This window comes from Lissotriton helveticus, chromosome 10, assembly GCF_964261635.1.
Source record: "Lissotriton helveticus chromosome 10, aLisHel1.1, whole genome shotgun sequence".
Lineage (NCBI taxonomy): Eukaryota > Metazoa > Chordata > Amphibia > Caudata > Salamandridae > Lissotriton > Lissotriton helveticus.
The window spans coordinates 1,160,553,024-1,160,580,355 of record NC_136071.1 but is presented as its reverse complement, the minus strand read 5'-3'; the positions used below and the strand labels follow the sequence as shown (position 1 = coordinate 1,160,580,355).

Below are 27,332 nucleotides of genomic sequence, written 5' to 3'. Positions count from 1 at the left end.
TCCCTGTTCTTTCCCCGAATCTGGACACACCTTGCCCCGCCCCCTGCCGGTGACGTCACTGGGATGGCTCTTGCTCCAGAGCCACTCACCTGAAGTGAATATAAACCATGGAAGAGGCAGACAGGGACAGCAAGCACCAGGACACCGGTCTCCTGCGACCCCAAGACAGCTGCACCCCGACAATAGTAGAGACATCTGCACCCCGCAGCACCAGAGACGTCTGCCCCCTGCTGACCCAGCGACGTCTGCCCTCTGCCGACCCAGACACCTCTGCCCCCTGCAGTACCAGAGACATCTGCCCCCCCGCAGGACCAGAGACAGCAGCCCTCTGACAGCACCAGTGACCGGCGCTCTTTCGGGATAAGAAGGCTTCAAGGCGCACGATGCTGCTGTCTACCTTCCAGGTGAGGCTCTGTTCCATCCCGCGTGTTCTCGCGTCGCTCAGTCGCTGTGTTCACCTGTTGTGTCTGTTGTTTTCGAGGCACTTCCTGCCTCTGTGACTGGGAGCCGAGCTCCTCTTACCAGACCCATGAGTGTTAAAGAGGTTTCACTTCGCGTGCAGTGCGCATCAGAGGAGCTGGGACCATTCATGGAGGGGAGAGAGTGGCACTCCGCAAAAGGCACAGGGAAATGTGTCAGTCTGTCTTTGAAAACACGACACCTGCCGCCCGAGGAAACACATCGAAATGGACTCTTAATTGTTCTTTCTCTGTCTAAAATCTTTCAAATTGTGTGGGCTGGTGTAGCGCCTCCTGCACCCCGTGTTGCAGCGCTGCTGTGACACATACAGATGGTTAACACTTGATAATTCTAGATTTCGTCAATGTTTTGGCACAGTCTGTCCCCAGACCAGTTAACGCGCTTTCATACTTCTTAAAGTTGTTCCAGAAACATTTCTTGGAAGAGGTGCCCTTGCCTGACCTTCAGGGGTCACAAACACAAATAAATACCTTTCTAACATCAAACACTTTCTTCTTTCAGAAATCAAAGCCCGTCCTCTCGCTGTCCAGACGGACTCACACTGCGGCCCTGGAAGGTAGGTGTGGGGGGGGGGGGGAGGGGAGGCTGTGTCCTAGGGTCGGATCACTGTGCCGTGTCCAATGGTTTGTTCAATGTTCTGTGTCCTAAGGTTTGTTAAATGTTAGGTGAATTACTGTTTGTTAAATGTTCTGTGTCTTAGGGTTTGTTAATGTTCAGTGTCCTAAGGTTTTTAAAGTTCTATGTCCCAGAGTATGTTACAAGTGCTGTATCCTAGGGGTGCTGTGTCCTAAGGTTTGTTGAATGGCCTGTTCCTAAGGTTTGTTAAATGTGCTGTGCCCTAGGGTTTGTTAAATGTTCTGTGTACATGTGTTTGTTAAACATTCTGTGTCCTATGGTTTGTTAAATGTGAACTGTGTTAAGGTATGTTAAATGTTTTGTGTCCTATGGTTTGTTAAATGTTCTGTGTCCTATGGTTTGTTAAATGTGAACTGTGTTAAGGTTTGTTAAATGTTTTGTGTCCTTGGGTTTGTTAAATGTTCTGTGTCCTATGGTTTGTTAAATGTGAACTGTGTTAAGGTTTGTTAAATGTTTTGTGTCCTTGGGTTTGTTAAATGTTCTGTGTACATGTGTTTGTTAAAGGTTCGGTGCCCTAGGGTTTGTTAAATGTGCAGTGTGGTAAGGTTTGTTTACTGTTTTGTGTCCGAGGGTTTGTTAAGTGTTCTCTTTACATGGGTTTGTTAAGTGTTCTGTTTACATAGGTTTGTTATATGTTCTGGTTAGATAGAATTGTTAAATGTTCGGTTTACATGGGTTTGTTAAATGTTCTGTTTACATAGGTTTGTTAAATGTTCTGGTTGCATAGGTTTGTTATATGTTCTGTTTACATAGGTTTGTTAAATGTTCTGTTTGCATAGGATTGTTAAATGTTATGTTTACATAGGTTTGTTAAATGTTTTGTTTACATAGGTTTGTTAAATGCTCTGTTTACATAGGTTTGTTAAATGTTCTGGTTGCATAGGTTTGTTAAATGTTCTGGTTGCATGGGTTTGTTAAATGTTCTGGTTGCATAGGTTTGTTAAATGTTCTGGTTGCATAGGTTTGTTATATGTTCTGGTTGCATAGGTTTGTTATATGTTCTGGTTGCATAGGTTTGTGATATGTTCGGTTTACATAGGTTTGTTAAATGTTCTGTTTACATGGGTTTGTTAAATGTTCTGGTTGCATAGGTTTGTTAAATGTTCTGGTTGCATAGGTTTGTTATATGTTCTGGTTGCATAGGTTTGTTAAATGTTCTGGTTGCATAGGTTTGTTATATGTTCTGGTTGCATAGGTTTGTTAAATGTTCTGGTTGCATAGGTTTGTTATATGTTCTGGTTGCATAGGTTTGTTATATGTTCTGGTTGCATAGGTTTGTGATATGTTCGGTTTACATAGGTTTGTTAAATGCTCTGTTTACATAGGTTTGTTAAATGTTCTGGTTGCATAGGTTTGTTAAATGTTCTGGTTGCATGGGTTTGTTAAATGTTCTGGTTGCATAGGTTTGTTAAATGTTCTGGTTGCATAGGTTTGTTATATGTTCTGGTTGCATAGGTTTGTTATATGTTCTGGTTGCATAGGTTTGTGATATGTTCGGTTTACATAGGTTTGTTAAATGTTCTGTTTACATGGGTTTGTTAAATGTTCTGGTTGCATAGGTTTGTTAAATGTTCTGGTTGCATAGGTTTGTTAAATGTTCTGGTTGCATAGGTTTGTTAAATGTTCTGGTTGCATAGGTTTGTTATATGTTCTGGTTGCATAGGTTTGTGATATGTTCGGTTTACATAGGTTTGTTAAATGTTTTGTGTCGTAGGGTTTGTTAAGTGTTTTGTGTCCTAAGTTGTGTTAAATGTTCCATGTCCTTAAGTTTGTTAAGTGGTTTGTGATCTAGGGTTTGTTTTGTGTTCCAGTGTGTCCCAACCTGACGTAGGTCTTCGTTCAGCCTCGTCTCCTTGTCCGCGTGATGCTGCCTGTGATCCGCTTGAGCTCGAGCTCTTTCTGGTCCAGATCCGCTGGATTTCTTGTCTTACTCTACCCTGGTGAGCAGTAGTTCTGATCCTCTCTCTTCTTCCTGTGCAGCGTTGGAAGTCTCCCCCCTGGAGAAGGCGGTCACCAGCAGCTTTGCTTCCTTTATCCATGGAGTCCAGTCGGATCACCTGTCCCAAGCGGTGCGACACCGCAGCAAGCGCATGATCCTGGACAGCATCGGAGTTGGACTGGTGGGAAGCACAACGCATGTGTTCAACATCGCCCTGCGATACTGCCAGGTAAGATGAGGCCTGGAACACACCAGGCAAAGCTCGATGGAGCAATCATCCCTTTAAAAGAAACCCCTCGACCACAGGTGCACAGCATCACCCTACATACTACAAGGTGTGATCAGGACTAGACCATTGTAGGAAAGACTCTAAGGAGCAATGTGCGAACTATTTCAGGAGTCCCAGCACAATCAAGAGTTACAGGGCTTAAATTTTAACAATCAAAGCCTTTAGCCACTTGTGTCCTGGGGTTTAACTCTACTATTGAGAACAAAACTGAACTAAAGAAACTGAACACCAAGCACACCCTTTAGCACTTGACCCCAATGGTAGCAAAGTTGTGCTGTTTCAAGTCTTGCCTCAAGGAGGCGGGTTGGGATTGAATGAAACGTCTATTAGCAATTATTACAAATATGTCCCGCCAGCCTTTCCAGTCAAAGCGAAAACGTACTGTACCTCAGTCACATAACAGAATACTGTACATAAAATATTACAGTCTGAAGGTGCATATCTTTCCAGAGTTGCAGGTAGCTGTGATCCGCTCCACCTGGCTCAGATCCTCACAGTCCTCACAATCCTCCTCTTCAAGGAAACATAGTCTTTGTGCCAGGGCATCTCAAGCCCCCTTCACAGCAGTCAGTCAGCTCTTCCCCTCAAGGCAGGTCTCAGACGGCTTCTCCAGGCAGATTTGTAGAACATCCTGGTTCCGGTTCTCAAACCTGACGAAGAGGCGTTAGCAGTCAATGACAACAATTCTCAACCATAGAAAAGTTTATCATGACCACTGGTGGGAAACCCTAGCATTCTGGTAGAGAAATCCTCAAACACTGGCTGGTAGGGTCTACCTAAAACTTGTTCCAAGTTTCAGGATAGTTTGTGCATTCCACAAGTCCAAGGGTTTCAGGCAGTTCCCGACTTTTGCACATTCCTCCTAGACCGGTTGATCTAGTCATTGCCTCACAGTATTGAGAGGGCAGTGAGTCTCTTCTCAGGGGACACCCAAAATAAAGGCACACTAATTACGACTTAGCTTGTTGGGGTTTACCCTTCTGAGGAGCAGGAAAGAGCAGGAGAATTTCCCTTCGCTTCAACCATCTGTCTCCTAACCTTCCCATCCTAGAGTCTGGTCCACTGCCAAGGGCCTCAGGATTGTTTCACGAGCTCTGCAATTCACATTGCTGCCTGGAGCTCTGTCCAACCACCCTCTTATGTTCAGAACATCACAAGGGATTCCTAGGTTGCTACAGTTGCATGCAGCACACTAGTTCTGTGCACATTGTACTGTACACGGAATCTACAAAGAAGCATGTCATACATGTCCCACATGGATGCAATGATGGAGTCATTTGCAGGGCACAGGAAGAGCACTTTAAACCACAGGAGAGGCCAGGAGGTAAACTCTCCTTGGCCAGTAACAGGCACAAACGTCTGTCCGGCCACTTGATGTGTTCGTGCCTCCCCTGTCAATCCTCCACAGCCCGGGGAGCTGATGGCAGTCACGTTCAGATAAGGAGGGTGCAGTTGTGAACACCGCTAGAGCTCAGAACCCAGCTCTGGACCTTGTTCTGCTTCACAAGAACCCTCAGCCCACACTCATGATTCTTGTGGGTGCTTAGGACACACACTGATTGTTGTGGGTGCTTAGGACACACACTGATTGTTGTGAGTGCTTAGGACACACACTGATTGTTGTGGGTGCTTAGGACACACACTAATGATTGTTGTGGGTGCTTAGGACACACACTGATTGTTGTGAGTGCTTAGGACACACACTCATGATTGTTGTGAGTGCTTAGGACACACTCATGATTGTTGTGGGTGCTTAGGACACACACTAATGATTGTTGTGGGTGCTTAGGACACACACTGATTGTTGTGGGTGCTTAGGACACACACTAATGATTGTTGTGGGTGCTTAGGACACACACTGATTGTTGTGGGTGCTTAGGACACACACTAATGATTGTTGTGGGTGCTTAGGACACACACTGATTGTTGTGGGTGCTTAGGACACACACTAATGATTGTTGTGGGTGCTTAGGACACACACTGATTGTTGTGGGTGCTTGGGACACACACTGATTGTTGTGTGTGCTTAGGACACACACTCATGATTGTTGTGTGTGCTTAGGACACACACTCATGATTGTTGAGGGTGCTCAGGGCACACACTCATGATTAATGTGGGTGCTTAGGACACACACTAATGATTGTTGTGGGTACTTAGGGCATATACACATGATTGTTGTGAGTGCTTAGGACTTGCTCATGCTTGTTGTGGGTGCTTAGGGCACACACTCATGATTGTTGTGGGTGCTTAGGGCACACACTCATGATTGTTGTGGGTGCTTAGGGCACACACTCATGATGTTTGTGGGTACTTAGGGCACACACTCATTATTGTTGGAAGTGTTTGGTTTATAATAAATAAATACAGTATGAAATCACAATGGGGAACTAGAGAACAGGATCCACACTATGCAGCTTCATGCATGGGACTTTTTTCACCACTCACCCCTTTAAAAACAATCTCAAGAAAAAGTACCCTTCAGACTTTTGGTGGCATCACCTGCTCAGACATTTCAGATAACAGACAAGATGGGATGGAACACAATTGTACGTCCAATAACTAAATTGATGCAAATAATAGATGTTCAATTTCAAACTGAAATAGAGCAAGATAAAAGACGCCACGAATGCATGCAACCAAATACTCAATCATGTTTTAATCCATTAAGTCATATCTGTTTACCATTAGATTAGATTAGATTAGATTAAAATACTTATAAAGCGCATGGCTGCCTCGACAAGGAGGCATCCCAGCGCCGAGGCAAGACAAAAAAGGGGGGACAAAAGAGGGATTAGAGTTGAGAGAAAAGTCAGGTCTTCAGAAGTCGTCTGAAGATCTGGTGCTCAGAGGAGCTGCGGATGTGTAGGAAAGGGAGTTCCATAAGGCAGGGTCCAGTCGCCCAAAAGAGCGACCGCTAGATCTGGCCCTTCGAATGCGTGGGATGCACGCAAGGATGAGGTTTTCTGACCGCAGCGCATGCGGAGAGGAATAAAGGGTGCACATGTAGCTCAAAATATCTGGGCCGAAGCTGGTCAAAATCTTGTGCGTGGTACAGAGAGCCTTGAAATGTATTCGGTGTACAAGGGGCAGCCAGTGCAGGCGGAGAAGAAGGTTAGAGACATGGCTGTCCTTAGGAAGGGCGAAAATGGCACGTGCAGGATGGGAGTTTGCTATGTAAGTGTATCCAAATTCTATTATGCCGGAGAAATTAGACTTTAATAAAAGCAGCAACACCTACCTAAAGGCAGGCGAGATGTTTCAGTAAAATATTTACCTGATATATTACTAAGTAAAGACAATCAGATATTAATTCAACTAACCAGCCACAGGTCAACAATTTCACTACCAGTTTCTGCCACTACATGATCGATAGAGAAAAAAATACTGTTAACTACATCCTGGGCAATGCCGGGTACAAAGTTGCACACAAATAGTTCTGTGTTTGATGTTCTATGGATAAAACTTCAGAGTCAGACAACCATCTACCATTAGATAGCAATGGTCTCAAAAAGCCTACGTTGGTCAATATGCTAAGGGCATTTGGTTTGTAGGACAAAGATACATTTAATCACACTGTCACTATGTTTAACAAGGTTTTTTGCTCCTTACAATGAGAGGTGAAGACACCTGTACTGTTGAGAAGGATGTTTTTTTTAGAATGTTCTCAGCACCCATGGTTGTGAAGGGTTTAGAGTCCGGTGCATCTTGCGGTATAGTGTCCATGCACTTTAAGGAGTAAACCTTGCACTGGGATAGTTTTCCTCCTACGTACCTTTTGACGTTGTATTATCCTGTGCATGACTCATGCAGGGGTGTCTATATTCCCAAGTGGCTCCTGATAAACCCCACAGGGTGTATCTGTCGGTGCATTGTCCCCTCATTAGAGTGTCTCTCTTTCTCCTCTAACAGGACCTGTATCCCGCTTCTGAAACCAGCTCTGTTTACGGACGACATGGACTGCGGCTCTCCCCCACTCTGGCTGCGTACACCAATGGAGTGGCGGTAAGGCACCGGGCAGCTGCCTCTCATTCAATCTATTGATTAGCCCTTGAATCTGTGTGTAATGTCAGTGTAACTCTTAGGCTGAGGTGTGAGGGTGGAGATCAGGCAGCTTTACACTTTGACTGAATCCAGAATCCTGATTCACATCAATATGGTTTAACACCAAAATAACCTCCCAGGTGAGATCTTTGAAATTCTAGGATGAACATGCACACTTCATGGACGTACTGATTGGACATGGATCTGGTTCCCTGACTGTTGTGTGGCAAACGGACTATTTAGTCTCTAAAGGATTTTAGAAAGTGATGACGTAGATTCTATGCTAAATACTGGGTCCTGTTTTCCTGCTCCTCTGCCCTCTTTGGAGAGGGGTTCTCTCAGACAATAGCATAGCTGAATGTCCAATTGTGAATTATGGGATCATCTCCCTCCTTTAATATGTTTCTAGGGGGCAGAGGAATAGCCAATCTTCTGAATGACATCATGTCTCCTCCGCCTTCTGTACTGAGCTCCTATTGGTCAATGGAATTGTCGCTCTGGTGATTGGCAGACCTTGGATCCTCCCTCTTCTGTACTGGGCAGCAGAGCTGTCTCTGAATATTCTTTAGAGGTCCCTTAACTCTCTCTCCTCTCTTCACAGACTCACGCTATGGACTTTGATGACACCTGGCACCCTGCCACCCACCCCTCGGGCGCTCTGCTGCCTGCCCTCTTGGCTACTTCTCAGATGCTGCCTATGGGTTCAAGGCCCAGCGGTGCAGACCTCCTGCTGGCATTCAACGTGGGCATCGAGGTGCAAGGAAGACTCATGAGGTTCTCCAGTGAGGCCAGCAACATCCCAAAGAGGTATGGTTAAGCCTTGACTTAAATCATCTTATTACACCAAGATGATATATACTTCGAGGAGCTATGTGCTATGCTAATAGAGGGTTTTTTAATCGAGGAGCAATGTGTGAGGCCCCCGAATGGCATTTACATTTCAAGCAGCTATCCCTAGTGTCTACAGATGGCATTCAGATGTAGAGGGTCCATGCATGATGCCCACAGAGTGGGCCCGATTGACAGAACTAACTTAAGACTAACTTAAGGCAAACGTACTACTTTTGGTATTCACAGAATGCACTTACTACATTTGGTATTCACAGAATGGATTTACGACTACTAACTTTACGTCCGCACTCGGGCCGGAGATTCCTGCCCAGTGACGGAGATTCCGGCCCAGAGGCGGAGATTCCGGCCCGGTTATGGAGATTTTCGGCCGTGGCTTAGTCTCCGCCACCGCCAGGAATCTCCATCTCTGGGCCGGAATCTCCACCTCCGGATCGGAACCTCCGGTCCGAGTGCGGATGTAAAGTTAGTAGTCGTAAATCCGTACTGTGAATACCAAAAGTAGTAAGTACGTTCTGTGAATACCAACAGTAGTAAGTTTAGGATTTTGTCTTAAGTTAGTTCTGTGAATCGGACCCAGTGTGTTAACTAGGGCTATCTACATTAATCACAGAGGACGTCAATCAAATGAACTTGCATGTATGATGCTCTCAAAGGACAGCAGCATCATCAGGGAGTACATGTCATGCCCACAGAGGGCGCCACTAGCTCGGTGAGATGACCACTGTGGGCATTTATACCCCCAAAAGAATGTGCGATGAGCACAAAGGGCAACAATAATGCCAAGAGGTTCATTTGATGTTCCACAGATGCCAAAACTATGCCTTCAAGGCATGGTTGATGCCCTCAAAATAAACAAATGTAAATGGCTCTTAGTGGGTTGTAAACATTAAATGTTCCTAATGTGCCAATACCCCTCTATATCATTAGTATACTTGTCTGGCTTCACTACATGATATAAGTAGCATTACTTATTACATCGCTGACATTACTGTGATTCCTTAGAAATAAAGGTCCAATATTAACTTGCTTTGGCCCACCTCACATGCAATGCACAAAAGGAAGGGGAAGGGCAACTAACAGCTGTTAGTACTTGAAAGCACCTGGACAGTGAAGCTATTAGTAACAGTCCCCTCTAATGCCACCTCACAGGAAGATAAACACCCCCTGTCCCCTTCCTGGTCATGTTTCCGCTTCGCCTCTCACATAGAAGGTAGAAAAGCCAGCATGCTTGGCATTTCATTGTCAATCTTAGCATTTCACCTGTGGTGCATAGAGCTAATTTTATCACTTGCATTACCCGTCTGATATTACAGCTATTATTAAAGGGGCTCTTTAGTAAATGATATCACAATATATTTAACAAATAACCACATTATCAAACAAAGGGGCCTTCTGGAACCCTCACTGTTGGCCTCTGTTAATGATGTGTAAGATTGGGTTAGAGGATACTTGTTCTAAGATGGTTCCTTTACTATTCCACCTCTAATGTTACTGCCGTACGTCATTACATGCCTGTCATGAACTAGTCGTGTTTTTACTCTTCACATTAATCACATTACTTCACTTTGCCTAAATGTCTGATTTTTCTCTGTCCCCTTCCAGGTTCCACCCTCCCTCTGTGGTTGGCACCATGGGCAGTGCTGCGGCGATAGCCAAGCTTCTTTCCTTGAACAAAGACCAATGTGCCCACGCTCTGGCAATTGCCGCTTCCCTGGCAGGGGCACCCATGGCCAATGCCGCAACCCTTGCCAAGCCTCTACACATTGGCAATGCCACCCGTCTTGGGATGGAAGCAGCGCTTCTAGCCGTCCGTGGGATGGAGGCCAACCCCCTCATCTTGGATGATGTTCCCGGCTGCTCAGGGTTCAGCGCTTTCTATGGTAACTACCAGCCCTCACCCCTGGAAATGCCAGGTGAAGACTATAGTTTCCTCCTGGAGAAGCAAGACATCGCCTTCAAGAGATTCCCTGCACACTTGGGCATGCACTGGGTCGCAGACGCTGCCATGTCAGTAAGGAACCGACTCGTCAATCTCATGGGTTGCGTCAATCCCTCCGCCATCCAGAGAATTCTTCTGAGGGTCCCAGTCTCTAAGTACATCAACAGGCCCTTCCCTGAGTCAGAACACCAGGCCCGACACTCCTTCCAGTTCAATGCATGCACAGCCCTCCTGGACGGAGAACTGGGCATCTCTTCTTTTGCTGAGGACAACCTCATGAGACCTGGTCTGATCAACCTGCTGGAGAAGGTGGTGCTGGAGCATCCTGAAGACAATGAAGCCAACTTTGACAAGATGTACGGAGAGGTGGTTCTTCTCCTGGAGGACGGGACTCTCCTGTCGGGGCGGTGTGATACCTTCTATGGGCACTGGAGGAAGCCCCTCAGCCAAAACTCGCTCCGTGAGAAGTTCCGCTCCAATGCTCTCCATGTGCTGCACCAAGACCAGGCTGAGGATATCATTGAGATGGTGGAAGATATAGAGTGCCTGGAAGACAGCTCAAGTCTGGCCTCCTCCCTGCAATAGGCAGCTGTCAATCAGAAAAATATGCAACAGCTGTCTTTGCCCTGAACTGTATCCCTTTAAATTGCAGCAGTGAGGTCCATTCCTTCTGGATTCCCGGGAAATGTGGAAAATATGTTGTTAAAAATTCTTGTGTGAATTATAACAGGCCAATCATAGAAATATATTTGCCATTTCAGAGTGGCCCCAAACAGATTAACCTTATAGATGCCTGGCTCCTTGTACCTTCCCAATGGGGGACAGTCTAATACTACTTCTGGGTTGACTCTATCCGAGTAATTCGTATTGAACTAAAGTATTTATAATTCAGTGCACTGTTAATTTAAGAAGCAATTTTGTATTTTCTATTACTTATATTTATTTTTCAATAATAGTGTGATTGGCTACTGTAATGTAACTTACAATGTTATAATTGTCGGTCATTGTTGTGTAGTTTGATGCAGGGCATTGGCTGGTCCAAGGCTTGTATTTTTGTAAAACATGCTGTCCTATTTATGGAGAAGGCCTAACCCATGTACCATGTGAAGACACTTAATCCTGCAGGACTGAGTGATGAACAAATAAAGGTTTCCCAAATGGTGGTGGTCGACACTGCTTGAAACCATCTGCCCCTGCTAAGATGGGCCATGGTGATGTGGCTGCTGCTTCACCAGGAGAAATCTTTCAAACTCTCAGCTGCTCCATGGGGCACCCAGCAATCACATGCAAGCTGGTAGCACCGGGCATCACCCAGCCACAATATCTAATATTTCCTGTTTGGACACAGACTTAAAGTGAGCCCTGGAGCTGAGGGGTTGTGTGGCCTGTGTTTACCAGCTGGCCTCAGTGAAGCCAGGTGTTCATCTGATGTGAAATTGGAGCGGATAAGCATCAAGTCACAGGGCAGCGCAATTTCAGCCACAGAGCAGAAGTGAATTAGAACTAAAATACATTTGATTTGTATCATCCGTTTGTACAGGAACAAGGTTTATTTTTGTATGAACTGAATAAACTATTTATTAACTCTGAGCATTGCATCTATTGAATAAATAACAACATGAAATCCATAACTCAGGACTGAGAAACATCGCAGGTACCAGCATGCATTCTGGTATGTCTTATACTGAATATTTGTGATTTTCACTTTGCCAAATGAAAGAGGTCAAATACCCACAGACCAGGAAGTGTTAACAAAGTCGCAGTTCTGCCACGACGGCGTAGAAGAAATTTGGATTATTCAAATTCTTACATGTGCATTTGGAGCCTGTCTGGTTTTCTTACCTTCAAATTCTTTTTCTACTTTCTTCTCCACTTCCTCCACTCTGACCACCAGGACCTGTTTTTTGTGAGAAGCCATTGAAAAGTCAGTCAGGTTAAGGGCAGCTTAGGAACTGTGGGGCACAAGGGTCAGAGTTAGTGTTGTGTGTCTGGTACTGAAGTAACCATCAGAAGAGCAATAGACAAGGGTTCACTGTGCCATAAGAATCAAGCTAAACCCTACTGACGAGCCCCAAGTTGGGCAAAGTCATTCTGGATTTGCCTGTGCCCTTTGCCTGGAGGGGGTCTTGACTGGAAGTTCAAGACTCACTGTTCCTATGAGGGGCAGGGCTGGTACTAATTTGCACAAGGTGGGTGTTTGTCTAGAGTGGCATTGTGGGTGGAAAATGATGTGCTGGAATGCAGCCCGGGTCATTGCCAGCAGCTGAGATTAATTTAAACATTTCTTCCATCTCCTTGTTGTTGTTGCAGTTGATTATCTGTGTGTGATGGGGATGAACTTCTCCCATTTAGTAATAAATATTTGCCATTCTCCCACCACACACTCGGTCTCTCCTATATTTACTACTAATTCATGTAGTTAAGTGTGTGGAAATCGCCACCACCATGGAAAAGGTCTCTACACTAAAAAGACAAGGGAGACAGAGGTGACGGTCCCTGGCTGCAAGTTTGTGAATTGTATTGTGGTGACGCGTGCCTGAGAGTTCTGCTACGTCATGGAATTTGTTCAGTCGGATTCCATGACAGGCAGTTGCTCTCTGGGCCTCTCTTTGGCAAGACATGTCCTTATGTCCCTCGTTACAATAAATCCCCTTTATTACTAAGAAGTCTTCAGAGGTCATCATTTCAATCTGGCGACGATCGTAACGAACAAAGAGAGCTGTATTCATCTTTAAGGAACAAGACATAAGAAAGAATTTCGCAATTTCAATCTACCGGGCCAACGTGAAGTTTAAAAGAATACAGGGGCCAGAGAATCGGTGAGACCTTTCTATTTTTCACTTGCGCGACTGAGGATAAATGTTGAAAAGGATTTTATTGACTTTATTGAATAGTTTGCCAACACACACTTACGCTTCAGCAATTCGAATTTTGCGCGCAGCAACTGTACGAAGCTTTTAACACGCAGCACGAGACTCTGCGCGCGTACCTTGCGTGCGATCACAACAAAGATCGAGTGTCAGCTAATAACTCTGCGCGTGAACATTGAATGTGCTCGTACTGAAGATCGGCTATCAAATAAGCCAAAATGAAATACTTCCTCATTATTATTTTTATGTAAACGCACACATAATACGTTCAAACTTAAAGAGAAATAAATAACCTACGAGATTACGATTTACTCACCTTCGAGCAATCTCACACAAGTACAAGCCCATTCGCAGTGCATTATGGGAATTTTAATGCTGTGAAAATAGAAGATGGACCAGAAAATCGCCTAATCTATTGCATTCTGGGATATGAATGGGCAATAAAAGTAAATGAGATTGCAATTTTGAGTTTCAAAGTAAACATAACTGTTTTTTATCAACAACTTTAAGTTTTTCAACAAGTAAAAATATTTTTTTAAAGTCATTCAACAGTGATTTGCACACTTTATGAGTTATTTAACCATTTCAAATACTATGAAGTAAATCTCATCAGCAATTTGCAGGCTCAGATTAAAAGAAAACCAAGAAGAAAAAGTGGAAATCATTTCTTAAGTTTAATAATAACATCAGCGATTTGCACGCTTTCAGAAAAAAATCTTTTATTCCACAATTCAACATCTGATTTTGAGATTTAAAAATGTGTATGGACGACATGCAAAGTGTGCAAGCACCAGCACCTTTTCTGCAAGACCCACGAGACCCACCCTTGGAGTGGAATCTTTGGTTAACATTATTTAACGCCTATTTAGGTGACATTGACGTTCAAATGTTTAGACCAAAAAGACGAAAAAACTTGATGTATTATCATTTGGGGGTGGAAGGGCAAAATGTTTTTGACCACCTACCTGAACATGTACCTGCAGAGAATGAAAATGTAGATGAATTTGAGACAGCGGTTGCTCAACTAGACAAATATTTTACAAAAACTAAAAATATGGTGGTACATAGGTACAAATTTTTCACACGAGCTCAGCAACCCAACGAAAATATAGACACTTATGTCTTGGCACTAAAAATGTTAGCATCGAAACGTGAGTGGCTAGATGCCACTCTAAAAATATTCAACAAAGATTACTAGCTTGCAAGAACCCTACTTTAGATAAGGCCATTGATTTAGCCAAAATCATTGAAGGTTCCTCTATTGATGCAAAAGTTCTTGAAGATACTCTAACCAAAACATCAATCTCTGGAGCAGTTATCAACAAACCAAATTTGACAAAAAATCGCCAGCAAACTTTTAAAAATAAACCTTTTGTCAACCCTAACTCTAATATTCAACAATTTCAGAAAGTATTTTGTTTTAGATGTGGCTCACCATCACATGTTTCTTTGTTTAAATTTTGTCCAGCTATTGGACAACAATGCAAAAAATGTGGTAAGACTGGTCACTATATGAAAATGTGTAGAACAGGCAAACCTACTAATGTTCGTTGTGTCATAAATGGTTTTGGTAATAATTTGATGAAGAAAATCCTGAGAATAATCAAGAATTGCTTTTGGGTGTAAGGTGTGTCAACTCAAATGACGAAGACCTGGGGATTGATCCTAACCTTAATGTTTCAATTGAAGGTCATGCCATACAATTATTGGTTGATACTGGTGCAGGTATAACCATTATTTCGAATGAGATCTTTGAAGAGAATTGGTATGACACAAATTTGCTTCCTCCAGATATCCTCACGGTAGCATTTGAAGGAAGCAAAGTGGATCTTATTGGTTTTTTCTGGACTAACATACAAATTTTAACCGCATGCGTGCGGGCGGAATTCCGCCCGTACGCTGATATTTTCTAAAGCGCATGTTACGTGACGAGCTGGGCTCGTCATCAGCGTGCGAGGAGGCTACGCCATGACGAGCCCAGCTCGTCATCAGCGTAGAAGGGGTTAAATGAATCCATATATGGTAAAGTTTACGTTGCAAGAAAAGGAATAAATGTACTAGGCTTAATTCACCAAGCTGAATTTGGCATTACAATTAGACCAGGTTTAGAACAACCTATTTCATTTGAAAAAATAAGAGTAGGTTCAGTAAGCATTCATGACAAGTTTGGGAGAGAAAATTCAGATAGTATTCAATGACAAATTAGGCACAATTTCAGATTTTAGATCTCGTATTAAAGTCAAAAGTGATGTTGTTCCTGTAAAACACAAACTGCAGAATATACCCTTAAGTGTAAGGAATGATCTTTCTGCTATGCTTAATGATATGTGTTCACAGGGTATTATCGAAAAAACTGATGGAACTTTGTGGTTATCTCCAATTGTTTTAGCGAAGAAAAAGAATGGGGAATTACGCATGTGTGTGGATATGAGGAGTGTTAATGAGGCCATTTGGGTAGATAATTATCCATTACCCAGAATGGAAGATCTAATACCTAAAATAGGACATGCTAAATGGTTTAGCAAGTTAGATTTGAGGGCAGCCTACCACCAGGTTGAATTGGAAGAAAGTTCTAGACACTTAACTGCATTTGTAACTCCTGATGGAGTTTTTCAATTTTGCCGTATGCCTTTTGGCATTGCATCTGGCGCTGCAGTGTTTCAAAGACTGATGTCAGACATGTTCATTGACAACAAACATGTGGCAATTTTCCAAGATGACATCCTAATATTTGCTGACACTGGAAATGAACATGATCTGGCATTAATCAATGTACTGGAAACATTGGAAAAAAGAGGTGTAACCGTAAGAAAAGATAAATGCATTTTCAAAACAAAAGAAATTGAGTATCTTGGACATTTATTGTCTGAGGAAGGAATTAAACCCAAGCCAAGTCTAGTGAAAAGTATTGTAGATGCTCCTGCACCTCAGAATAGAGACTAATTATTATCCTTTCTAGGATTGTGCGAATTCTATGCTAAATTTATGCGTAATTTTGCTAGTATCACTGAATGTTTCAAAGTTTTACTCAAGAAAGGAGAAACATTTGTGTGGTCTGAAATTTGCCAACAGACCTTTGAAAACATCAAAAAAGATATTACCTCAGCACCTGCATTACAACCCTTTGTAGAAGGAAGAAAGACTTTTGTGACTGTTGATGCCTCTGAATATGGTTTGGGTGCAGTTTTAACTCAATTTAATGTTAAACATGAAACAACTGTTGGTTTTGCATCTAGGACATTACGTTCTCCCGAACGCAAATATTCTGTTATAGAAAATGAATTGTTGGCATGTGTGTGGAGTGTAGAAAAGTTCAGAGCTTATTTGTGGGGAAGGCCATTTGCATTAAGGACAGATCATCGTCCTTTAGTAGAAATTTTATCAGGAAAAAAGCTAAAACATACTACTGCACGCATAGCCAGACTTTCAGCTAGACTACTAGAATTCTGTTTCTCTGTAGAATACATCCCGGAGAGAACAATTCTAGAGCAAACTGTCTCTCCAGACTTCCAATTGGAGATTGTGACGAGTATGATTGGGAGTCAGAAATAGAAGAATGTTTTATCGCCTTCATCGGTGATTCTAGCAAGTTCTGCTATGTCATGGAATCTGTTCAGTCCGATTCCATGACAGGCAGTTGCTCTCTGGGCCCCTGTTTGGCAAGACATGTCCTTATGTCCCTCGTTACAATAATCCCCTTTATTACTAAGAAGTCTTCAGAGGTCATCATTTCATGTATGTTGCAGCACACGAGTAGTACCCGAGTGGTACTACTTCACAGACAACAAAATGTAGTTTGTGAATTAGACACATTAATTGTGGCTTCCTTACGGGTGCCCCTACCGCAAACGCTTTGATGTTATATGTTGGTAATTAATTAATGGCATGGGTAACACACCTACATTTGCTACTTGACAAATATTTGGTTATCAATATTGGCAGTAACTGATCTAATTAATAATTTTTAAGTAGGCTACAATTGGGAAACTGCTTGACTGGAGAGATACCCCACTGGATCATATACCTGTTCTTAATAATTTACAAGATTAGAAAAGCCCCTTCCATGAGCTAAGGTTACAGCTGAAATGGCAGATTTGGACCACCTCCTGTTGTAGGAAAATGGGTGTATTATAGTACAGTGCCCTGACCGAGCTGTTTACTTTTTACTGACCTATATAGGAAAGCTATGCACTGACCTATAACAGAGGAGGAAATTCAAAGTCTGCACCTATAAAGGGATGGGACAAGGATGTGAGCCCATAGACCACCAGAGGAGGTAATACAGGATGTAGACAGTATTATAAATAATTATCTGAATATTTTCACTCAGTACATACATTTGAATAATACTCATGGAGTTTATATTAAAGTACAGGAGCAATTGATTAACAAACTCTCTCAAATTAAGGTTATCATCGACAGTCCCTTAGATGTGGCTCAATCAATCAACCAACCAACAAATCAATCAATCAATCAGGTGTTTGTTAGAAGGTGTTTGAGACTAATGATGACACTGTACAGTCTACAGGCCCAGAGGTCATCTGCAAATCCTGACTACGATAAACTAAAAATGGAAATCCAATAATTTTAGTGTGCTGAGGGTGTTCCTACTAAAACAACCGATAATGCAGCTATTAGCTCACAAGAGGCAAACTCTGCTAGTGAAATACAGACTCTCCAAACATAATTGAAACATCACAATGAGGAAAGTTCTCTGCAACAGAAGGAGGAAAATTGTCCTAGAGATTTGTAAGTAGTTCACATGGTTAGGAAGTCAGTGGAGAGCAGTCTGTTGTTGTAAAAATAGGGGCTTGTTTTAGTAAAAGATGTACAAAAGGAATAACAAACATAGATTAAGGAAATAAAACCCCACTTCAGATCCCTTCTCTCATGATCTCAAACGTGTAAGTGTTTGGGAGAGTTAACTAGAAAATTATGGATTAGGAACATGAGTTTCTTTTGAACCCTGCAGCCCATTCACAACCTATGCCTTGTCCTACAAAGTGATACCCGAACACTGATTTAAAGGTCAATTTTGTGAAATCGTATGTGATGGTCTGTGGACCTAATACGACCAAAACCAGAAATCATGCAGTTGGCTCAAAGAGAATAGATAAAATGAAAAGTTTTAATTACCAAAGAATATTTTTAAAAACAAGCTGAAATGAGATTCGCTTGTGACATCAAGAATGCATTATGCAAGTAGGGTGGTTGAGGGACTTTTTCGTTTTACATCTAAATTAGGGCAGAAACCTGGGATCGAGCTTGTTACAATCTATAAAGCCAAATGTGTTCCGGTGGTAACATTCGGTGCAGGTGTCTGGGGGCACCATAACAGTAGCCAGTTACAAACTATGGAAAACAAATGTAATAAAAGCCTGCTGATGGCTCCAAAAGGTGCTCCTACAAGCTTTTGTCATTATGAGGCGGGGCTTGACTTTGTTGAAGATTCTATAAACATTGCCTCCCCCCCCTACTTTTATGGGCTAAAATTTGGTTATCGGAAGAGCTAACATTTACCAGAGATATTATTGTAGACTGTCTTAATCTTGATGGTGTATTAGCTATCTCCTGGCTATGCTTTGTCAGGGATAACTTTTATAAGTTAGGCTTGGGACATTATTTTGATTGCCCTGCAAGTATTCATGAGAATGCAAAAATAATGATCAAAGAGTCGTATTCAGGCAGGGCAAACACAGAAGAAGAAGATAAAACAAGAAACCTTTCTAAAATACAGGGGAGGTTACAAATGCACTGCATAATAATAATAACCCCAGCAGTTTTTTGTATGTCCCAGGAACAAGGGGTTGCAGCCTATCTCTTATTATCAATATGTACAACCACATCAGCAATAACAGGGAAATAAGAACTCTCTTTTAATCTTATATATCGAGTTCCATCCCTCAACGCAGAATGTAATTAAGGATTATAATGCTGCACAGAGGAGATCTGTTAGCAATCACAACTCTCTTCTCATTGATGAAAACTTAAGTTACAAGGAGAACACTGAAATATTTCAAGAGACCCTCCAGGGACCTTCACAGTGATGGTAGGATTTTACTTACGATAGCTGAAAATGATGCACAACTAAGTCAAATACAGAATGGCAACTTCATTTGTGGAAAGCATGAAAGAGGAGTCCTGGGCTAGATCCTCTGCTTGGGATACAACCCAAAAACAAAGGAACACTCAAAATCTTTCACTAGGAAGTGAGTACATGGATGAGCCCAATCAGGAACCTGCGGGCGGGAAATGCAAGACAGATGAAGAAGCAGCACTGCCTACGAAGTTAGCCTTCCTGCTGCATTGCAAGAATCAGAAAAATATGGAATTAAAAACATTTCAGTGCTTGCTAAATAATACAGTGAGAATAAAGTGAAAGGGTACAATTCAACTTAGATATGAATCATTCCTTCCTTTTGATCAACAAGAAGAAATAGCTACCTTTCAATAACCTGAGACCAAAGAGAATGGCATTCCCTGATGTAAAGAGGGGCTAAGACCTATTCATGAACAAAGATTAAAGTGGGAGGCCAAAAAGGTAAAGATAACAGCAAAGAACAGAGTTGTGAATGGTGGATACCGGTTGATCCATCTACATCTGATGTGAGGTAATCATACTCTTTAAATAATTAGGAATTGGAGAATCTTTCTTTAAACATTTTAATTTTATTCGAGATCTAGTTCATTGGAACTTTTATTATGCATTAATATATAAGGATGGCTCACTTGTGAATACTCATTCTGTTGACTGTGATGTACCTTCCACGGATTCTTCTGATAAGTACTAGTGATGGAAAGTCAGTCGCCTAAATCGTAATAAAAGATGCAACTCCTATCAAACTTCACACCACCTATGACCTTCCCACTGGTGACCTGATAACACAGGTATCCCTAAACAACACCAGCGACATACTATTAGGCAACTTCAACCTTCACTGGAATGTAACAGATGACTCCATGATACGTAACCTAACAAACGTACTCAAAATCAATGACTTCAAACATTTCTGCAAAGAACAAACACACAACAAAGGCGCTACTCTAGATGGCAAAGTTGACAGATATATTCTTGTCTCCATTTGCTCCATAACACCAATTGACTGGTCAGACCATCACCTCATACACTTCACTGTCAAGACCAACTCCAGATACAACCCAGGCACAACCAATAGAAGCATATACTGGGCAAGGAACATCCAACACATCCCCCCTCTGGAACTGGAAACCAGGATCAACGGCCAACTACATTCACACCCTCATCTATGCACTGTAGACAAACTCACCGCCCACTATAACTCAGTGATGTCAAACCTACTCGACCAAGTGGCCCGGATGAAACTCAAGAGACCCAGAAAGACCCAGCCTGCAGCCTGGTTCAGTCTAGACCTAAACACAGAGAGGAGAGAACTAAGAATGACCAAAAGATTATGGAGACAAAACCCTTCACTGACAGACCTATCTCTCCTCAGGTCTAAACATCTCTCCTACAAGAAACTAATCTTTAGAAAAATGGCTGTTTTCTTTCGCATTCAACTTTACTGTACAAAGAAGAGATGGAGGGACCTTTTTAACATAAAAAACAACAAACTACCCTCACTTCCCATAATGAAACAATAGCCACCAACTAATGCTGTGAAGAAATTCAGTAACTTTGTTACTGAGAAAATATTGACAATTGAACAATCTCTTACCCATACAGCAAGTCTGACTCCTCAACACTCTCACTCCGATGATGACATTTCACCCATCTCCGTAAGAACTCCCCTTTCAAACTCTACGTCAGTCCTGAATAACACACAATTAATGAAAAAAAACAATGATCTCACCCTACTAAAAAATAATGCTAATTGGTCCGATTTCAAACCATTAACAGAAGTGAAGTCTATAAGATAATTGAGAACTTGAAGCCCACAGCCCATACAACTCAAACAACATATTGATAAATTCAACCTCAATTATACCTTCCAATCAGGATTCAGAAAAGGTTGTAGTAAGGAAACCTCTATGCTCCACATATCAGACGGCATTCTCAGAACCTCAGATGAAGGCAAGTCCTGTTTCCTAATCCTACTCGATCTATCGGCAGCTTTGACACAGTTAATCATCAAAATTTACTTGAGACCATCAAGAATGGCACTGATATTAATGGCATGGTCTTGAGATGGTGTACGTCCTATCTTCAACATTGTTCTCAACAAATAAAAATCAACAGCTGTCTCTTGCAACCTGCACCAGTTGCACAAGAAGTTCCACAAGTTTCAATCTTCCTTCCATCACTCTTTAATCCCTTCATGCAACCCCTCACAGTTATCTTTAACTAAGCGGGTGTCAAAAATCACTTACACACTGATGACCCACAGCTTTACAGCAAAATAACATCTCACAGAGACATTAGTCATCTGAATACTACACTAATCAAAATACAAACCTGGGTATCTAACGACCACTTAAACCTGAACACCAATAAAACAGAACTTTTACTTTTTCTCCCAAGATTAACCCTTTACCAATCCAAGAATGGATTGTAAATGTGAACGCAATAAACTGTTGCCTTTCACTCGCCAAAACCTTGAAGTTCCTGGGAATCATCCATGACAAAAGTATGTCAATTAAAAGAACTCTTCAACAATTTAGCCAAGGGGGCACTCTACATCTTAAACATCTCAAGAAAATCAAACTGTGCGAGGAGGCTTCCGCCGGACAAGCGCGAGGCCACGATCGTGGTTATACACAAGGCCGGGAAGCCAGCAGACCAATGCTCGTCTTATCGTCCGATTTCGCCCCTTAATGTGGAGGCCAAGATGTTGGCTAAAGCCTTGACGACTAGAGTGATCTCGGTTATGCCGGACCTGATCCATGTGGATCAGTCAGGATTCATGCCCCACAGGAGTGCTAGGCACAATCTGCGTTGGCTCTATGGAGTCTTATATATGACGGAGGACATCGGCGACACCCAAACGGCACTAATGGCGCTGGACACCTCTATGGCCTTCGACAGCATTGAATGGCCATACTTATTTATGGTCCTGCAGGTTGGGATTTGGTCCTGTCTTCTGCAGTTGGGTGCGGCTACTTTATGAACAACCGGTAGCCAGGGTGAGGGTTAACGGGGCGATGTCTCGGGCGTTCCCCTGCGGAGGGGTACCAGTCAGGGTTGTCCTCTCTCTCCGCTCCTCTTTGCCTTGGCCCTGGAGCCGTTGGCGCACTGGATCCGGAGAGAGACTTCGTTTTGGGGCTTGGCTCTGACTGATGAGTGGGAGGAGCGTATACCGATGACATCATCCTCTACATGGCCAGGCTTTACCACTCAATCGCTCAGGCCCTCCATCTATTTGAGCTCTTTGGTAGCTACTCCGGCCACACAATTCACTCGGCCAAATCCCTGATTTACCCATTATCGGGCCCTCCCCCGCGAGTTCCGATGCGGTGTCCCACTTCGATTGTCACTGAAGAATTTAAATATTTGGGGGTGTACGTCACTAGGGACTGGACGGAGTTCTTCGCGAAGAATCTTGAGCCGCACCTGACATGGTTGGCATCGGACGTGGCCCACTGGAGGTCCTTGCCTCTCTCCCCGATGGGACATGCCGCACTATTTAAAATGTTGGCACTACCGTGCCTCCTCTATAACCTGCAGTACACACCATATCCGGTTCCTGTGGGGGTATTCAAGCGTATATCCCAGGCCTTGAGAACTCTGCTCTGGGATGGAGGGATCCCTAGAATATCACTATGGAAGCTCACACGAGGGGTGTATGATGGGGGGCTGGCCCTCCCAGACGTGCAGTTGTACTACTGGGCATCCCAGTTGCAGGTCATTAATGACTGAACGTTTGGGGCACGGTCGGAACCGGCCTATAGGGTCGATAGATACGCCATGCCGGAGGGCAACTGCGAACCTCTGCTGTATTCAAGGAGGCAACGCAAGGATCTGCCCTCGCACATGGGGGTGCAGCTCCAATGCTTGAGGGAGGCCAACAAATGCTTGGGGTGGTCCGACACTCTCACGGGAAGGACCCTGCTGCGGTCTGGGGATCAACTGGTGGAGGTAAAATGACTTACTGGCTTTAGAGGCTGGAAACTGATCGGGATTGAATATCCGGGGAGACGTTTGGAAGGGGGACGCCCCTAGATCCTGTGATTATCTCCAGAAAGAATATCAAATGTGTGACTCCCAGCATTATCATTATCTGCGCCTCGTGCATTCTCTGCGTGCACATATACGTGCAGGCACCTCGATCCCGGAATACTCGCCCATGGAGGACAGGCTCCTGCTAGATCCTATCTTGGAGAAACCCACGGCGACTATATACCGCAAGCTCATTAACAACATGCCGGACCCCCTGCTGTCTTTGAGAGCGAGATGGGAGGAGGATATTGGTGTCCTGGAAGATAACGACTTACAGGACGCCCTGCAGAGCCCCCGCGAAGTGGCCATACGGATCAGGTTCCGCCTCGTTCAATTGAAAATCCTGCATCGGGTGTATTACCTGCGCACTCACCTGTTTGCTTGGGGCAGGAGTCTGTCCCCTTGTGCGCGAGGGGGTGTCAAGAGGAGGGCTCCTTTTTCCACATTCTTTGGGACTGCCCTTATATTGTGCCGTTCTGGTCCAGGGTGGCGCAGACTATGGCAACAGTAGTAGGCTCCCCGGTCCCCATGGAGCCTAGATGGCTCCTGTTGATGGTGAAGGGACCGACGGACTGGTAACAGTACAATGAAATCTGGTTGGACATGATGGTGGGAGTGGCCAAAAGGAATATTGCTAGTGCTTGGGGGCGCAGGCACCCCCACAGTGGTACCAGTGGCAGCGTGATTTGGATTGGTGTCAGAGGGCGGAGGAGACAGTTTATAAGGCGAGGGGTAGCGTTAAGAACTGGAAGAAGGTCTGGGGTCCCTGGCGTAGATACAGAGCCTTGCAGGGGGGGTGGGATAGGATTGTCCATGTTTGTTGTTATATGGTACTGTACTGTATGCTTTTGTATGCAAATGTATGGTTATCCTTGCACACGCCATTTCGGCACTGCTGTGTATCTTTGGAGCCACTAAGCAAAGTTAATAAAAAAGATTTAAAAAAAAAAATCAATCTGTTTATTCCCCCTGAGGACCTAAAACAGTAGTACAATCACTCATCCTCTCAAAGATCGACTATGGTAATTCAATCATCATTGGGACCCCAAAAAGTCACCTTTTGCCACTTAATACAACTCTTAATGCAGTCACTAGACTCTTCACATGAACTAACTGGTACAACCACATCTCATCTGCTCTCAAGAGTCTTAACTGGCAGCCCATTGAAGGAAGATGCATCTACAACACAGCTTGTATCACCCACAGAGCCTTTCACACTGCCAACCCAAATTATCTGGAGAGCAAACTATCAAGAGCAGGAAGAAGCCGGGAGGTGAGAAGATCCAACACTACTCCTCATCCCTCCCACACCGAAAAAAATATCCCAGAAGTGTTAATTCTCATGAAAAGCCATAAAGATTTGGAACACTCTCCTAAACATCTCTGCTGTAATTCCTCCTATACCTGTTTCAAATAGAAGATATAACCTCATATCTCTGTAGCTGTACAAATACTTCAACCTGCTACCAAATTCCGTACAGTGGTTCTGACTGTAACTGTGTTCAAAATTTCAATGGGAACATTTTATGAAGATTCGTCGATCAGCGTAAAATATATAGGTAAGTCGAACTATGCTTTTCCTATGAAAACTAGGTTCTAAATATAACTACCTACTGGCAACCAGCAATATATATATGTGTATATTACCTACTGGCGGTCGCCAGTAGGTATATATAGTTAGGATTTTTTCTCTATGGGATTTTTGAAAATTCTATGTCTAATAACTTTGGCGTTTGTGGACGGAATTGGCTGAAATTTTCAGGAAAATGGCACATTTTGTTTCTGAGCAGCCCCTGAAAATTTTGGGGGGGTTCGTCAAGGGGGGGCCGAGAAAAAAGGGGGGTCCCAAAACGCGTTTTTCCCATGTTAATTTCCATAGGGCGGTTGGCCTCACTTTTAGCCCGAACGGCTGAATGGATTTGCACGAAACTTGGCAAAATTGTAGGGACTGGTAGCCCGATGTGCCTTTTGTAGGTCTCAATATATGTGCTCCAGTGGATTTTGAGAAATTAACGTTTAAAAAAAGATATATATCTGTAAGCGCGCTCTGGGCAGCGCTCCAGGACGCGTACTTTTCGCGCAACGGAGCTTTGTGAAGCGAAGCTGATTGGTTCTCTGGCGTCTGTCAACATTCCAAAAAGTCCGTAGCGGCCGCCATCTTGTCTCTCGGTAGGATCGAGAGACAAGAGGAGGCCAAAACAAAGGGGCAAATAACCATAAGGGGGCATAGTAGATCCTCCCTGACCCCCTAGGTTTAATGTGGAGGCTTTAAAACGGCCCCGCGGGGCAAAAAAAAAAAAAATTTTTTTTTTGTTTTTTTGCGTGGGTAGCGCCCGGTCCGGGAACCGGGAAGCTTTCTGGGCAGCGTACTGCAATGAAAAATGAATGATAGACTTTTCAAATACTGTTGTTAATTGATTGTTGGTTTTGTTGATTATTTTTTATTTTTTTTTATTTTTTAAGGATTGTTTATTGTGTTTAATAATTTATTAAACTTTCTAACGCGGCACGTCATATGACGCATTACGCGACAACGCAGGTCCAGAATATAGTCAAAATGTCTCCACCAACCAGCGGACGGCACACAACCCCTTTCAGCAGGCTAAATAGTTCTGTTAAATGACAACAGAAGGGACAGGCAACAAGAACCATCAGTCAAAGAGGGGAGGGCAAGTTCTTCTCTACCGGGTCACGTTGGAGCGCTACCGGAACTGATCGAATTGGTAGTCTACAGTGTTTCTGGATGTTTCAGACTGAAGCTGGCGTTAGCATGAGAGCACCACCATTTCGTAGCTCCGTCGTGGCCATTCCACGAGCAATCATGCTAGGCGCTCCCCACCAGAAGCCTGCGGGAGTCGGGGGCCCCCAAGACTTTTGTAGAATCTTCAAGGATGAGGGGACGCTTTCGAGAATGGAGCCCAAGCTCTAGCAGACAAGCGTCCGAGTTCCAAGGTGTCGCAGGCCCATTTTAGTGGACCACGCCCAAATCTGAAGAGATGGCCGCCATTTTGAGAGTCCTGTGGCAGCCGCCTATCGCTGCACCGCAAGAGCGGGAGCAACTCAAGTACATGGTGAGCGAGACGCTGTAGTCGAAAGAGCGGGCGGTAAACAGCTGAATAGCGGAAGAAGCACAGTGTAGCAAAAGCGGGCTGAATGGCAAATGAAACGGAAAAGGGGTGCCCCACTACAGCGTGTCTTTAGGTGAAACGGATTGTGGGACAAGGTGAAGAATGGAAGAGTCACCAAAAGGAAAAAAGTTCCGCTTGACCCCGGGAGCCGGCCACCTATGTCGGGGGCGATCTCAGGCCACACCAGGGCAACACGACTTGGGGAGGGGGCCGGAGCCAAGCGCCCCCTCCGAGTCCGCGACATGACACCGTCCCTCGGGGGCCTCCGTCAAGCGGTTCAGGGTGGCACCGCATCACAACAGCCCCCACTTACTTTAAGAATAGTGAAGATGAAGCAATTGCAAATAGGCTTCAGACAATGTTACAAGCACTCCTCAAAACTTTGAACTTTCAGAGTGCATGAGTTGGGACAGCGAGGGGTGATTTGGTTTCTCGGACTGTTTTTCTGGTCTCTCACCACTGGCATACTTTAACGTTTTCTTGTTTCTAGGACATTAATAGGTTTTATCATTACGTTATGTTATCGTTTCTTTGTTTGTTGTTTAATAAAAGTTCATGTTCATCAGTGGCCTACTGATTTTCGTTTTCCTATTTTTTTCTTTCCAGGTTGTTTCATGGTAAAGTTTCTGTTAACAGGATACAGTGATCACTTCGTTATTATTGCATATGTCCTTTTCACTAGGGGTGCTCTCTGGTCGGGCCAGATGACGTATCTCTAGTAAATGGTCCGGGTGAAAAAGGTGCATCAATCAGTGGGGAGTAGATAGGCATGACAGATTACAACGGGGGAGAAAGGTCCGCATTACGTACCCTTTCACTACTTGCAAAGATTTTCCTACGTTTATTTGCAAACAGGGAATACCTCCAAAAAGAACTAATTCCCAAACAGTCAATGTTCGGACAATCAATCAATCAATGAGGAATGAAATAGGTACGACGTGTTAAAGGCTTGCGTTACCTACCCTTCACTATCTGCAAAGGGAGAGAGAATATTCCTATTCTTCCTCGTTTGCAGGTAGAGAAGA

At 43.7% G+C, this 27,332-nt stretch overlaps 1 protein-coding gene across 1 annotated transcript; it reads left to right on the top strand.

Annotated features, from left to right (window-relative positions):
* The first annotated feature begins 324 nt into the window (after positions 1-324).
* Positions 325-11,613, top strand: LOC144785664 (cis-aconitate decarboxylase-like). The gene is made up of 6 exons (XM_078664463.1): positions 325-404; positions 982-1,036; positions 3,097-3,284; positions 7,255-7,347; positions 7,988-8,193; positions 9,841-11,613. Exons 1-6 carry the CDS (start codon positions 384-386, stop codon positions 10,760-10,762), a joined length of 1,485 nt encoding a protein of 494 aa, XP_078520589.1. The 5' UTR covers positions 325-383; the 3' UTR covers positions 10,763-11,613.
* Positions 11,614-27,332: the final 15,719 nt, after the last annotated feature.